The sequence below is a fragment of the Anthonomus grandis genome, chromosome 15, assembly GCF_022605725.1.
Source record: "Anthonomus grandis grandis chromosome 15, icAntGran1.3, whole genome shotgun sequence".
NCBI classification, from domain to species: Eukaryota; Metazoa; Arthropoda; class Insecta; order Coleoptera; family Curculionidae; genus Anthonomus; species Anthonomus grandis.
Window position 1 is genome coordinate 4,618,849 of NC_065560.1, and position 16,106 is coordinate 4,634,954.

Sequence of the window (16,106 nt, forward strand, 5' to 3'; positions counted from 1 at the left end):
ATTCTTTTTTTGTCTGCTCTTTTATTTAAAGTTTGTCCTACCGACCTTTGTACTACTTTTTTGACTGTTTTCAGTTGTTCCTTTTTCAATGTTAGTTCTTTGATTGCGTTTTTTTCTGGCGTATCAATGGTTCTTCCTGGCTGTCTGTATGTCTTATTATTCGACCTTAGGTTAAGATTATGGAATATCTTTGTTTTATGGTAAGGATGTAGGTAAGGCCGAAGACGTAGGTAACTTTTAGTAAGTGCAAGGTCTTTCCATGTTTTTGTAAGTGTTATGACTGAGCTCCTAGCAATTGCTATTTAACCTTTAATTTCATTCGAACCATGACTTGAAGGTAATGAGTCAGCCTAGATAGATAAACTGTATCACAGCCTTATAGCCTTTCAAGTTATGGTCATTTATTTGGTTGGTGCTATCAATAAACATAATTTTTCATTTTATTTTTATTTAGATTTAGGACATATTGCTTTGGCCTACGATTGCTTTGAGTTTATCTTGTGATTATCGTACTTTATGTTATTAATGTTTTCACCACCGACTGATATCCCAACATCCAAGCCTTCCAGAAATTAAATAGCATTGGCGAAGTAACCCTGACTTCTCTGCCGACTTTGGATGAACGATATATGAAAGGGAACTGCCATTATCTTCAGCGGTTTCCAAAGTGCGTTTAATCTGATTATATCAAAGGCTTTGCAATAGTCTACAAAGAGCAGTGACTTTATTGTACTTTCTTAATAAGTTCTCTGGTTCCTTGGCATAACGCTTGTTTGTTCTTGCGAGATTTATTGGAAAAGAAATGGTTTGAGCCTGTCGTTAATGATTGACAGAAGAATTTTACTAGTATTTGACATTAAGGCAATATTCTCTCCTTTTTATATAACTGTATAAACATAGAGTGGCACCATCCTTTCGGCCACTTTCCAGTGTTCCACATTAGCTTAATTAATCTGCTGTAATGTGATCGGCTCCGGCAGCTTTACTTCTAGTATTGATACTTAGTATTGAAAATTTTGCATTGGCCCCAGAATTATCACTGAATAGTACAGTGCAGTAATCCTTTCATATCTGCACAATCCCTGGTCAGTTTGCGAAGATTTTTCCATTCCTGTCCTAAATGATTTGGGTTTTACGTTTAAATTCCTTAGCAATGAATTTTATAGATGATCACTCTCATTGTGACGTCACTTGTATCATACGTTGTATGCTGTACCATGATTGGGTAGCAACCGATAGACATGTACCTCGTTCTCAATTTAGTGTCAAGAATAAGCACCAACAGACTGAAGATGTTACTTACAAATGATGTGACGGTGCGGTAACTACTGTGAATTAACATTGTGTGTGTATAACAAATGTAAACACTTTGTATAGGAGTAGCTCAAGAGATATATGTTCTTATTTTCTGATTGTACTTTGATGAGTTTTTTTGTTTTCGATAAACGATCAACCCAAAAAAACAAATTGTTTTGCATTCCTGAATGATTTCATTTTTAGGTTTAAATTCCTTGGCAAAATATCTGACCTTCTCATAGAGCTCCTTAAGCATTGGGATATTATTAATTTGTTTGATCTTATCAGCTCTGCAATTTTTTTTAACCGATCGATCTTAATTTTTTGCGTTCTTGAATCATTTTTAGGGTGTCCTCAGTGGCTTTTAAAGATCTATTTGGTTTTTAGATATTCCAAGTGTATAAGCGTCTGGCGTGCTGTTGAACCACAGTATTGGTTACAGTGAGATTATTGCTAATGATGATTTAAAAAAGTCGTTCACCTCTCTGATTCCTGGCACCCAAACCGTATTTACCTACGACATCACAGGACACAACAAATCCTACTGATTATATATCCTCCTAGTGATTACTCTCATTATGACGTCATTCATATCTTAGGTTGTCTTCTATAACTGCTACATTCTCAATTTAGTGTCAATGACAAGCACTAATAGCACAACTGGGGAGGGTGCGGAAAGCCGTGTGTGAACACTGTTTATATGAGTAAAATGTATACGATAAAAAAAAACATTTGCATGCATAACAAATATAAAAAAGGTGTATTTCGTACCTACCTAGTCTTCCAGCATTTTAGTAACAATGGAGTCTCTTTCTCGTCATGAATATCAACGGGTACGGTTTCCAGAAGTGGATACCATTGTGCCACCGGTTTTCTGGCATTCTCAAGCATTTCTAGCCAATGATCTCGGCCTTTGCCTGGATCGGTTGGGCCGATTGTGAAACACCCCATTATTTCATTTTGGCCGATCCTAAAAAATAATTCGCTAGAGGGTCATAGTTTTAACAGCACCACCAGACGAAATAAAGCATTTTTTCTACAAGAGAGGTTATGAAAGAATAGTTATAAAAGAAGAAAAGAAATGTAGAAGACTGAGTATAGGCCCAGTCGACGCTGAAGTCGGTCAAATTGATTTTCGCACTTAAGATCTCACTTGACCAGGCGTGTATACTAACGCTAGAAATTAGCATTTTTGGTCAATATGAACCAACGTCAGTAGGAATTCAAAAAAAGTCTTAATGGAAGCAGCAGAGTTACAAGAAGTTTTCAAAAGTTAAGCAGAAGTAAACATATCAGTGCTGGTAATCACAAATGAATTTTCTCTGCATAGACCTCCGAGAAATTCCCCTTGTAATTACGGATCGTGTTATAACAGGAGTCAACATACCGAATAAACATATGATGTGAAGAGCCGAGATAAATTAGTTTCGAAATTTGGGAGTGCAAAAGATATACGAGCTTAGGGGCGAGCTAATTGTTACGAGGTTGGACTGAATAATATATGAACGGACGTTAATTTGGCTTGTAATGATTTTGTAAATGTAATTTGGTAATTAATGGATAAAGTTTTGTTTAAACACAAAATGGGAACATAAAAAGTTTCCTTGGATAAATCGAAACAGATTATGCTGATATCAACCTTGGAAGTTATCATGAATCAATAATATTGTTTATTTAGAAAGCAATTTTCTTTATGAAATATAAGTTTATATGATGAATCCAAAAATGAACAGACTACTAGGGCAATCAGAATTTTGATCTATTTAGAACCTATATAGAAGCTATTCACTTTATATTACTTGAAACAGTCTTGCTTTAACGCATTGGATAATAAAAAGTAAAGAAGGTTCTTGGGATTTTTGGTGGAAAATGGATATGGACTTTTGTCATAGAATAGCATAGAATGGCGACCAAAGACAATAAGAGGCATCGTGGTCGAACCAGAGGAATGTAAAGAGCATTTAGGAATCTGATGACTAACTCTTCTGATTAATACAAAACATGGTTTACATGCCAATAAAGGGGGATCGTGTGTCCATTATTTGGCATTTTATTGCATCCCACCTTTCTGTTTTAAACCATTTTGAAATGTTACTTTTCGTATGTAATTAAACTGATTACAGACGTAAGCTATAAATTCATTATGATAGTTAATGATTCCTGGGTCTCAGATAGGTTTTTCATGTCAAAAAGTTTTGTACGTTGTTGTGCGTTTACCATAGGGTGTTTTAAAGGTGATCACTCTCATCGTGGCGTCACTTATACGTTGTATTCTGTATGATGATTGGTCGTAACCGATAGATGTATGCTAAGTTCTCAATTTCTTGTCAAGGATAAGCACTAATAAACTGAAGATGTTGCATACAAATACCGTGAGGATGCGCCACTACTTAATGTAACATGCATGGAACGTATAGTGCGAACACTGTATATATGAGTAGTTAAAGAGAAAAATGTTCTTATGCTAATTGTACTTTGTTAATAATTTTTTTTGTTTTTGATAAACGATGAACCAAAAAAAAAACACAGTGGCAGTGAAAACAACTGCATACATACTAGAGGTGTATTTCGTATTAGCATGTATGGTCTTCCAACAACAACTTTGAGTTTCTTGGGTTTGGACGTTTGGCAGCAATTTAAAAGCCATGAAGAATCGTATAAAAGGGTTAAGAGGTCTCTGACGATCATCAGAAATCTCCAAATTAAGGGCCAATTGTTGAGACTTACGCTCAAGTATCACATGCATAGCATAGAATTGAGATCAAAGATAATAAGAAGGCATCGTGGTCGAACAAGAGGAATGTAAACAGCATTTAGGAATCTGATGACTAAATCTGATTTATTCAAAAAATGGCTTACATGGCAATAAAGGGAGTCTTGTGTCCATTATTTGGCATTTTATTGCATCCCACTTTTCTGTTTTAAATAATCTTAAAATGCTACTTTTCGTATGTAATTAAACCGATCACACACGTAAACTATAAATTCATTATGATAGTTAATGATTCCTGGGTCTCAGATAAGTTTTCATGCCAAAAAGGTTTTACGTGGTTGTACGTTTACCATAGGGTGTTTTAAAGGTGATCACTCTCATCGTGGCGTCACTTATATCATACGTTGTATTCTGTACGATGATTGGTTGCAGCCGATAGACGTATGCTACGTTCTCAATTCCGTGTCAAGGATAAGCACTAACAGACTGTAGATGTTGCATACAAATACCGTGAGGGTGCGCCACTACTTAATGAAATTTGCATGGAACATATAGTGTGAACACTGTGTATATGAAGTAGTTAAAGAGAAAAATGTTCTTATTCTAATTATACTTTGTTAATTAACAGTGGCAGTGAAAACAACTGCATACTGCATACTAGAAGTGTATTTCGTATTAGCATGTATGGTCTTCCAACAACAACGGAGCTTCTTGGGTTTGGACTTTTGGCAGCAATTCAAGAGCCATGAAGAATTATATAAAAGGGTTAAGAGGTCTCTGATGATCATCAGACATCTCCAAATTAAAGGCCAATTGTTTCAGAGACTTACGCTCAAGTATCACATGCATAGCATAGCATAGAGTTGAGATCAAAGATAATAAGAAGGCATGTAAAGAGCATTTAGAAATCTGATGACTAAATCTTCTGATTCATTCAAAACAGGGTTTACTTATCAATAAAGCGGGTCTTGTGTCCATTATCTGGCATTCTATTGCATCTCACCTCTCTTATATGTTTTAATTAATCTTAAAATGTAACTTATCGTATGTAATTAAACCGATCACAGAGGTAAACCATCAATTTATTGCGATAGTCAATGATTTTTGGGTCTCAGATAGGTGTTCATGTCAAAAAGGTTTGTACGTTGTTGTACGTTTACCATAGGGTGTTTTAAAGTCACTCTCATTGTGGCGTCACTTATATCATACGTTGTATTCTGTATGATGATTGGTCGCAACCGATAGACGTTTGCTACGTTCTCAATTCGTGTCAAGGCTAAGCACTAACAGACTGTAGATGTTGCATACAAATACCGTGAGGGTGCGCCACTACTTAATGAAATTTGCATGAAACGTACAGTGTGAACACTGTGTATATGAGTAGTTAAAGAAAAAGATGTTCTTATCTGATTGTACTTTGTTTTCAATAAACGAAGAACCAAAAAAACTCAGAGAAATCAATATAGACTATATCTACATGAGACCTACGTGAAAGCAACAAAATTTTACTCTGGTATAGGTCCAGAAGAACTAAGCTGATCTTTAGGATATATTCAGTCTTTAAGACTGAATATATTTTATACATAAAATATGCGAATTGATTAATGGCCTCTCATAAAATCCATTTTGACCCAAGTAACCTGTATAAAATATCCTTATCTACTTAAATGACAGAAGAGCCAGAGGATAATTTATCAAAGAGAAATATGCTTACCTGTCGTAATCAATAACCTTAACCAACAAACTCACTTCGTTGATATTTTCGGTGGGCACGTCGAATACGAGAGCCTCGTTAAACACGGGGAAGAGGGTGTTGTGACGCACCGTTGTTTTCTTTTTCTTTAGCTTCCTCCCTTGCCAAATTAGATACACTTTTACGTACGGATCTAGAAAATAAGATGGTACTTGAGTGCCTAAAAAAGACAATCTTACTTATGCAGACTTAACAATTGCTTTAAAAGAAGGGTTAGTCACTAATGTGTGTCTATTAGTATTAAAACATTACATGCAAGCACTTATTTATTTCGTACAGGCAGTCTCAACAAATCTACAAAAATCCTATATAACCACCATCACTCTCATTACTTCCTTGTCGTATATTATATATTCCTTGTATTCTTTGTACTAGTAGTTAATTACGTAATTTTTTATTTCTTCCTGGCAGTTCAGGGAATTTCAGGCTTCAAAGCTTAAAGTATACTAAGCTAATTCTCCAATTGCTCCGATTACTATTGGAACTACTCCTATTTCATCTACTTGCCAAGTCCTTTGTATGTTTCCTGATCAAGTGGAGAATCTGCTGATATCTTCCATGAAGTTCTTTTCCTTTGCATATATTTTAGGGTTGTGAGTTTTCTATCCTGGTACCTTGATAGTTCTTGATTGTCTGTCTTTGAAGTTTGAATATCTCGGTATGGGTCCAAGCTAATACTCCAAAAGTCTGCAGTTTATCTTTGACTACCTAATTTCCCTAAATTGGGCACAACCAAGATATTCATAGCTTTCGTTGCATTCCATGCTTCCATGGTTTCTTCTTTTGCTACCTATGTAACTTTATCTTTTTGTCCTGCATTTTTTCAAATTCAAATTTAATTCTGATGCCTGTAGAACACTTTTCGATACATCGCAGATGTTTCCGTCATGATGCCGTTTATAACTTAGTATTACTGCTGAGTAGGAAGATGGTCTTAAGGTTATGTTGCATAAAGCACTGAGTAGGATATTAATATCAAATTAGGACGCATCTTCTATTTTGTCATCATGAATTTCATTGTCATTACTTTTTGATAATTAATAAAAGTAGTATAAAGGTCAAACTTTTTTTGGTTTTATTAATGTGTTGTATTAGTAGAGTGACTATTGTCAATTGCTCTTTGCAACAATGTGCTTTTCGTGTTTTATTGATTGTCGGGAGACACTTGGTTTCTCTGTTCTTGGTAGACATACCTTCTACCATTTGTTAGACAACTAGAACCATCTTTAAGGCTATTCAAGGTAAGCAGAAGTAAATCAACTTGATCACTCTCAAGGTGACGTCACATAGGCGCATTGTATTTCTTGTACGTTGCGTATGAGTTGGTAATTTTGTATTTGTATTCTTTCCAAGCTGTCAGGGAACCAAGGCTTCAACTGCCTGGAAGAAAGACAATATGACTGAAGGTATCTATGAAGAAAGATTACAGATTTCTGGTCTAGAAAAGACTAAAAATCCGCTGAAATAATTTATTAACATTTGAGAAAATATTGAAGAACTGAATAGTTAAAGAAATTTTTCATTTCTTCCAGGCAGTTGAAGCCTGGAATTTCTGGACTGCCCGGAAGCAATAAAAAATTACACCTCAGGTAGCCTGGAAATTCCAGACTTCAACTGCCTGGAAGAAAGACAATATGACTGAAAGTATCTATGAAGAAAGATTACAGATTTCTGGTCTAGAAAACACTAAATATCCGCTGAAATAATTTATTAACATTTGAGAAAATATTGAAGAACTGAATAGTTAAAGAAATTTTTCATTTCTTCCAGGCAGTTGAAGCCTGGAATTTCTGGACTGCCTGGAAGAAATAAAAAATTACATTTCAGATAGTCCGGAAATAAAGACGTCTAGAAAACACTAAAAACTTGATGAAATAATTTACTAAGGTTTCAGAAAATTGTGAAGAACTGAAGAGTTAATGTAATTTTTTATTTCAAGTGCCTGGAATAAAGACAATATGACTGAAGGTGGCGGTGACGAAAGAATACAGATTTCTGGTCTAGAATGTAATTCCTGGACTGCCTGGAAGGAATAAAAAATTACATTTCAGATAGTCTGGGAATTCCAGGCTTCAACTGCCTGGAATAATAACAATATGACTGAAGAGGAGGGTGAAGAAACACCTATTTTTAACATTGGATTCGGAAAGAGCTGGAAATTGATATCTGAGACGGTTTTACTTCTAATTTTTGTGATGACCTTGACAAGGTCAAATCAGGGTAAAACTTTGAAGTGAGCTAATTAATTCAAATTTTAGAGATATTTTGAATTAAGGAGGTGTTGCAGGTGTCTTGCCCTTTTTTTCAGAATCGGAACTTTTTAGTGAACTTTTTAACTTATGTGATTGGAACAAGAAGTGTGCAAATATTGGCTCTAGTGAGGTTCGTGCTATTGCTATTGCTTTCCATATATTTGTAAAGGATGTGCTCCTAAACTTAAGAGGTTAAGGATCGTGTTATCTCTCGTGAGCAACAATTGGATGAGGTCAAGACTGGAGAAACCAAGAATGTGATCGTTTTCATGGAAATCAGGTCGTTTTCATGGAGGTCAATAAGAGAAACCTGAGGGCCAACAATATAGTGATAGTTTACAACATGGCTGAACCCAATATGGAGAGGATCCAAGATAGAATTTATTTATTAATTTATTTATGCAATCTACAGACACAAAGTCCATTAAATGATTACAATTGGTCCTTAAGGACTAATAAGCACAGTAAGTAAGCACTACATATTACAAAATTTCAAAAAAATAGATTATTTGCCCCCTAGATAACACATTAGGTAACGTAAAAAAAAAACTTAAAAATATTCTACATTAGATATATTTTTTTTAAATTTCCCAAATGGTTCGTAAAATATGTCAATATGAAATAGTAGGTTGGCGGCACTGGACATTCGAAAAATTGGCGACTTTTTACCTAAATTGGTATTTGTTTTTTTTATATAACAAGTTCCTAAATCTCTATTGTTATGAATATTTACCGTTAACAGCAGTTTTTCGAGAAGAAATGAACAATCTATATTATTATGAAGGAACAATAATCAGGCCACAGTTCTTTTGGAAGTAAGTTTTTTTTAAATTAAATTCTGTCATCAGATACACACCATGTTTTTTATAGTACAAAAACCGCAAAAACCTTTTTTGAACTTTTTCCAACATTTGTTCGTAAACCGAATAGAATGGACACCAAACAATCGAGGCATATTCCTATATGCTGCGAACATAGACATTATAGAGAGTAGTAATGGTCTTAAATTAGTAAAGTTACGGGCATTACGAATTATAAATCCTAAAATCTTAAATGCCTTATTAACAACTGTGTTAATATGAGCATCCAAATGCAACTTATTGTCGAAAACTACTCCTAAATCTTTTATTTTTGTTTTACATTTTAAGACATTCGTACCCATTTTATAATTGTAATTAATTGGCACTTTTTTTCTAGTCAAATTTACTGTGATACACTTTTCAACATTAAAAGATAATTTGTTTTGTTTGGCCCAAAGTATTACTCTATTCAGGTCATGCTGAAGGAGTTCGCAGTCCTTAATACTATTAATTGCTCTATAAAATTTAAAATCATCGGCAAATATTTCACAATCACAATATTTTAAGCACAATGGTAGGTCGTTGATAAGACATAAAAAAAGCAATGGCCCCAGGTTAGTTTACTCCTGAGGCACCCCTGACAAAGCGACAAAACTTCGAGATGTACACCCTCTATATACTACATACTGTATCCTTGATTGCAAGAATGAAGTAAGCAACTGCAGAAGATCGTGCGATAAGCCAAACGAATCTAGCTTTCTTAACAAAATGTCGTGGTTGCTCTATCGAACGCTTTAGAAAAATCGGTATATATAACATCTACCTGTCCGTTAGAGTCAACCACGCGATTCAGCTTCTGCAAAAATGTGGTTAAATTTGTGACTGTTGACCTCTTATTCATAAAACCGTGCTGTTTTTTAGTGATAACACCGATTATATGATTATAAATTTTGTTATATAATATTGATTCAAGAGAATAGAAGAAAAGAGAATAGTTAGAATTTAGGATGACCAGCAGAAGATCAGAGATTTTTGCGAGATATAAGACCTGCTGCTGAAAATATGGTTAAAGTAATTCGATTGGGTAAAATAAGTGAAAATGCAATTACCGATGAAAGTAAAACGTTTCAAATGCAACTCCCGATATTCTGTTGCAACGTGACACAAACAAGCCGAATCTCGCCCAAATCTCCACTCAAGATTTACCTTTAATTAAAGCTCGGTGTGACTGAAACAAACTTAGCACATCAAAGGGCAACCTATTGCCCTTTAATTGTAACCGAGGGCATGTTTATTTGGAAAATCCAATATTAGGCAGGAACAGGAATTGTATGTAGTTTGTCACATTAAACCCTTTAAACAAATACCTAGTTGTCGTCACATTATTTGGCTCCATGAGTGCTTTTAAAGTTCTTATGACAAACAGCTGAGGGCAAAGTAAATAAAATTCAAAATAATCATTAATTAATCTCAAAGAGACTTATACAGTGACCGCCTAAATTCGATAAAAATTAGAGACATTTGAGAAAACGCTCGGTCCCGTCGATTTTTATTTCAAGTTGCGCATTATTTCACATAAATTTTTGTATACAGGGTGGAAAAAAAAAAAGATGTGACGTCATCGGTATTTTTTAAATGGAATGCTATATTGCTATGCATTTATGAAATATAGGCGAAATTCCAAGCAAGTTTCGTATAACACACCTTATCTCAAAACTCAACTGTTTCAGAAACATTTACATTTAAATAACAAGAAAACAAATATTTACAAATTAAGGTAAAATCGAGGATAAAAATAATGTTATAAACAAGGGCCAATTGTTTCTATTTCCATGGTTGCACTTGTAAAGTATCTCCATTTTCGAATGTCACTATCAATTCGAAAATTAATAGTTTTTATCAGAATAAATTATGGCTAATTTAACGGAAACCCAACGAATTGAAATTTTGATGATGCTAGGGTATGGGGATCGAGTGCGCACGCAAAAAGAAGTAAGTGAACTTTTTAATGCCAAATACCCAAACCATCCTATTTCTCAGTCAACAGTTAGTAGAATAGAGCACAAATTCATAACTTCAGGTCATGTTAGGGATTTGCCAAGATCAGGTCATCCAAAAATGTCTGAAGAAACAAAATTAAACGTTCTGCTCTCCGTCGAAGAAAATTCAAACAATACAACTCAACAAATTTCAGTTGATAATAATATAGCCGGAACGTCAGTAAGACGCATCTGCATCTTAAAAGCAAATAAATACCATCCTTATAAAATTAGACTAATACACGAATTAAATGAGGACGATCCTGATCGAAGAAATCAATTTTGCGAGCAAATGATGAACATTTGCAATTTGCAAGATGGATAGTTAAAGAAATTTTTAATTTCTTCCAGGCAACTGAAGCCTGGAATTCCTGGACTGCCTGGAAGGATTAAAAAATTACATTTCAGATAGTCTGGAAATTCCAGGCCTCAACTGCCTGGAATAAAGACAATATGACTGAAGGTGGTGGTGAAGAAAGAATACAGATTTCTGGTCTAGAAAACACTAAAAGTTGATGAAATAATTTATTAGGGTTTCAGAAAATTGTGAAGAACTCAAGAGTTAATGCAATTTTTTATTTCTTCCAGGCAGTCCAGGAATTCCAGGCTTCAAATATCTGGAAGAAAGACAATATGACTGAAAGTACCTATGAAGAAAGATTACAGATTTCTGGCCTAGAAAACACTAAAAATCCATTGAAATAATTTATTGACTTTTGAGAACATTTTTAAGAACTGAATAGTTAAAGAAATTTTTAATTTTTTCCAGGCAACTGAAGCCTGGAATTCCTGGACTGCCTGGAAGGATTAAAAAATTACATTTCAGATAGTCTGGAAATTCCAGGCCTCAACTGCCTGGAATAAAGACAATATGACTGAAGGTGGTGGTGAAGAAAGAATACAGATTTCTGGTCTAGAAAACACTAAATATCCGCTGAAATAATTTATTAACATTTGATACAATTTCGAAGAACAAATCAAGCATCTATTTAAAGTGTTACGCGTTTCGCCGTATTAGGGCATCATCAGACCTAAATAAAATGATCAAAATTAAATATTAAGGAACAAACCGCGAATTAACAGAAAAAACATACTTCATCTAAATACAACTACTACACACTTACTCTCGCTAACATAAATAAAAATATATCATGTCTACAACATCATGTACCGTTATTTACTAAAATAATATTACTGAACTCCACTACATTTTATCATTTTATGAATATTATTTTATAAAGAACCAAAATAATCTCAACCATTAAAAAAAAAAAAGATATTGAATTAGGATCTGAAGTCCGAAGTACAGACCTTGTCGCCAAACTGGGGTAATGATGTAGTATACGAGTATTTACATAATATGAGAAGTGATAAAACGATGTTAACAAAATTAAAATTTATTGGAGATTATTGAAAATGAGATTAGGTTCGAAATTAAAGATGTCATTGACACAACTTAATATTGGGCTTCTCTTAGTTCTGTAGATCTTCTCGAAAAGCTGCAGATGTATGCCTGATTTGTTCTAAAAAATATAAAATCATCGGCAAAGAGAAGCTCTAATGATTCAACTAAACACTCAGGGAAGGAATTTATAAATATGACATTTAGGCAATATGACTGAAGGTGACGGTGAAGAAAGAATACAGATTTCTGGTCCAGAAAACACTAAAAGTTGATTAAATAATTTACTAAGGTTTCAGAAAATTGTGAAGAACTGAAGAGTTAATGTAATTTTTTATTTCTTCCAGGCAGTCCAGGAATTCCAGGCTTCAAATGTCTGGAAGAAAGACAATATAACTGAAAGTACCTATGAAGAAAGATTACAGATTTCTGGCCTAGAAAACACTAAAAATCCGCTGAAATAATTAATTAACATTTGAGAACATTTTGAAGAACTGAATAGTTAAAGAAATTTTTAATTTCTTCCAGGCAACTAAAGCCTGGACTTTCTGGACTGCCTGGAAGAAATAAAAAATTATATTTTAGAAAGTTTGGGAATTCCAGGCTTCAACTGCCTAGAATAAAGACAATATGACCAAAGAAAATAATAGTAAACTATTATCTTTCTTCTACTATTATCTTCTTTATTTAGATCTTATCTCTATATAAATTATGCGCCTTAATTTTTTATGAGTAATCGTTTTTTTGGCTAAATTATAAAACGACATCAGTAGTTTTCCTCAGAGGTTCGTAAAGAGATACTTGTTTCCACGTGGTAACCATTGACCCGAATAACGCTAAGCAAAGTTCCGGTGAAGTGCTATTCAGTGTGTATGTGGAGAAAATTTCAAAAAGGTCGATACCTTTAATTCTAAAATGCATACAAAAAGGAAAGAGAATAAATGGTTTACAAAAACTAATCCCAGGTGATTATGATTTCACGTGTAATTTGAATAATTGATGAAATATTTATATCGTCAATTAACAAGCGATTTCATTATTATGATAAAATGCCGTATGAGCGACCTTTCTGTTACGAGTCCAATAAGCTAATGGACCATTAACGACGCATTTATGATTTTGACGTATTTAATGCTTTAAAATTGCCAAATTTCCCCGTTTTAGCAGGTTGTTTTTTTTAGCATGTGTGTTTTTTTAATGGGCGACAGACCTAACCAATATTGCTGGTTTTAGGTCTACAAGGTATTAATGTTAATTATTCTATAATAATGACTGACTACATCTCTCTACCTTAGAGATGCTCAGAAAAAGCTTTAAATTCCATTTTTGTCATATCATAAAAAATAATTGATCATTTAAGCATAAGATGCTCCTCTGATTGCATAGTTCTTATGCTTGCTTTAGAGGAAAATTTTTCTCTGGCATAGTGAAATATAAGGCATTTGCTGATGATACCACATTCTTCTCAGCATCATAAAGATCTATTTATTGTTAAGGCAGATGTTCTGAACGATGTATGAAGAATGACTTTGATCATTAGATTTTACAGGGTTCTAACATTAGAGGCCTCCAAGAAATGGGAATATCAACACTTAGTGTGACTATTGAGTGTAGTGATTTATCAGACTTCAATTGCCTGGAATAATTTCTTCTTTTTTCAGAAGATAGCTTGTAGAGAGATTGATTTCTGGCAGTTGATCTATTAGATATAGCTTCATATGAAAGCTCACGAGTTTCTTTATCAAAAAGATCGTTACGAGTTTCGTATAACTACAATTATTTCCGAGTTATTCAGTAGTTTCTTAGTCGATTTTAAAAAAATCTTGATAGTGTCAAAGGCTTTACAAAAATCAAAGTATTTTAAAAGTACTTTGTTTTCGAGAAATAAAATAGGGGCCTTTCATGTTTTTTTTCTCGGGCAATTATTTCATGCAAAAAAAAACTTTTTTCATTAACGCAACCCTTACGGGGGGTTTGCAGATAAAGATCATGCACTGCGTTGCGAAGTGAATAATTGTGAGACGGCCTACCTGGCATTTCTGACTTGTGTTTGCGTACTAAGCAAATAGATTCCAATATGAACAAAGAGGGAAGAGTAAGTATCTTATATTTTTTAAAGATTTCTTGACAGTGAGCTCTGCTATTAAGTCCAAGCAGATACCGAACTGCTCTCTTTTGGAGTTTAAAGATGCGCTCAAATTGAGTCACATCGCATGTGCCCCAGAATGGAAGGGCGTAACGTAGATGTGACTCAAAAAGGGCATAATAAACTGTTCTTAATGTTTGAAAACTTAATTCTGTCTGTAAATTTTTTCAGGTGTGATAATGAGCGCTTTAGTGGTCCATGGCGTATGATGTTTAATTTTGATAGGTCTAAGAGGAAACGACTTATCTGCAATACTTGATAAAGACTTTATAAAACTAATTATAAATAAATATACCAAAACCAAAAATAAATATATATTTAACAATAATAATATATAATGTGTTGCTTGGGGTGTTCAGCTTATGAAGACCATCAGGATCCTATTCAACTGCCTAGAAGAATTACTTTATTTCTTTCAGGAGTTTGAGTTCCTTTTGTTTAGCATATAGCATAAAGCAAAAATCCCTAATACCCAAAATTCTTAAAAATTTATTCCAGATTATTGAGTGTATCACACTTCAACTGCCTGGAAGAATAGAAACGTATCCTCTAAGAGACCAAACGAAAACAAAACACAGGTAAGAACACAAAGTCACGGTCTTATTAAATCCATATAATTTTTTCAAAGCTACACGTGTTTCGTCTTATCGGAGCATCATTAGGCCTAGACCTACACAGATCACATTACAACTAAACTGGCTTTTCTTTTGTTGTTAGTTGTAATGTCATCTGTGTAGGTCTAGGTGTAGCTTTGAGAAAAAAATTATATGGATTTGATGAGACCGTGACTTTGTGTTCTTGCCTTTGTTTTCCCTGGACGAATTTCTCACTTTTCCAAGGAGTAGTTTCCTAGCAGTTCATTTAATCTTTATAGTTTCTTATGAAACTGATGAGTTTCTTTACCAAAAAGGCCCTTACAAGTTTCCTTATTAATACAACCGTTTCCGAATTATTGAGTAGTTTCTTAATGGATTTCAAAAAATCAAAATACGTCTTTAAAAGTGATATCTTTTGTAAATATATTGACCTTTGCAGCACAGGTTCACGTTCCAGAGGGCACCATCGCCATGACTGGAACCACCACAATACGTGCACGCGATAAAAACCTCAATTCCCTGAATTCCAACCTCCACCTATCACCCCCGAATGTCTTGTCTTCCGTGTATTTTTGGTATAATTTCCGTATATTCTTAGATCAAATCCTCCCTTTCCACCAAGTTGTAAAGTGAGTCTATGTCAATCTAATAGAGAGAATGTGACTACTATAACTATTATTAATGCTTGGAATGGCCTGATTTGCAAGATAAGCATAATACTATCGAAAAGAATTACTTGGATTGGAGATTGTATAGAAATTGATGTTTCAGTATATTTAAAGCTCCTTGACGGTCTGATGAGAAAAGCAACTTTCTTTGCTGTACAAAGGCTTAATATCAAAATCACAATATGGTTTTTGTAGCAAAAGATCCACGGTAACAAACTTGGTTTGCTATCAGCATCACATTATCATCACCAGTTACTTCTGGACAAGCTGATTGTTAAAGGTTTTCTTGCCAGATTTGTTGACTGGTTTAAAAACCCCTTATTTGAACGTAGTCAAAGGATTAAAATAGGTTGTCATATCTCACAGTATAACAGTATTCATACTTCTTTACTTCTTTGCAGCATTTTCGTCAATGATGTCACTTTCTGTTTCCGAAATATC

At 34.1% G+C, this 16,106-nt stretch overlaps 1 protein-coding gene across 1 annotated transcript in view; it reads right to left on the reverse strand.

Moving 5' to 3' along the window:
* The window catches only part of LOC126745300 (synaptotagmin-10-like), a 103,449-nt gene that overhangs the window by 6,075 nt on the left and 81,268 nt on the right, over positions 1–16,106 (reverse strand). The window contains exons 10-11 of the mRNA XM_050453073.1: positions 5,724–5,895; positions 2,072–2,266 (exon numbers count right to left, since the gene is read on the reverse strand). Of these exons, the coding sequence (XP_050309030.1) occupies positions 2,072–2,266; positions 5,724–5,895 (367 nt within the window). The remainder of the gene's footprint in view (positions 1–2,071; positions 2,267–5,723; positions 5,896–16,106) is intronic.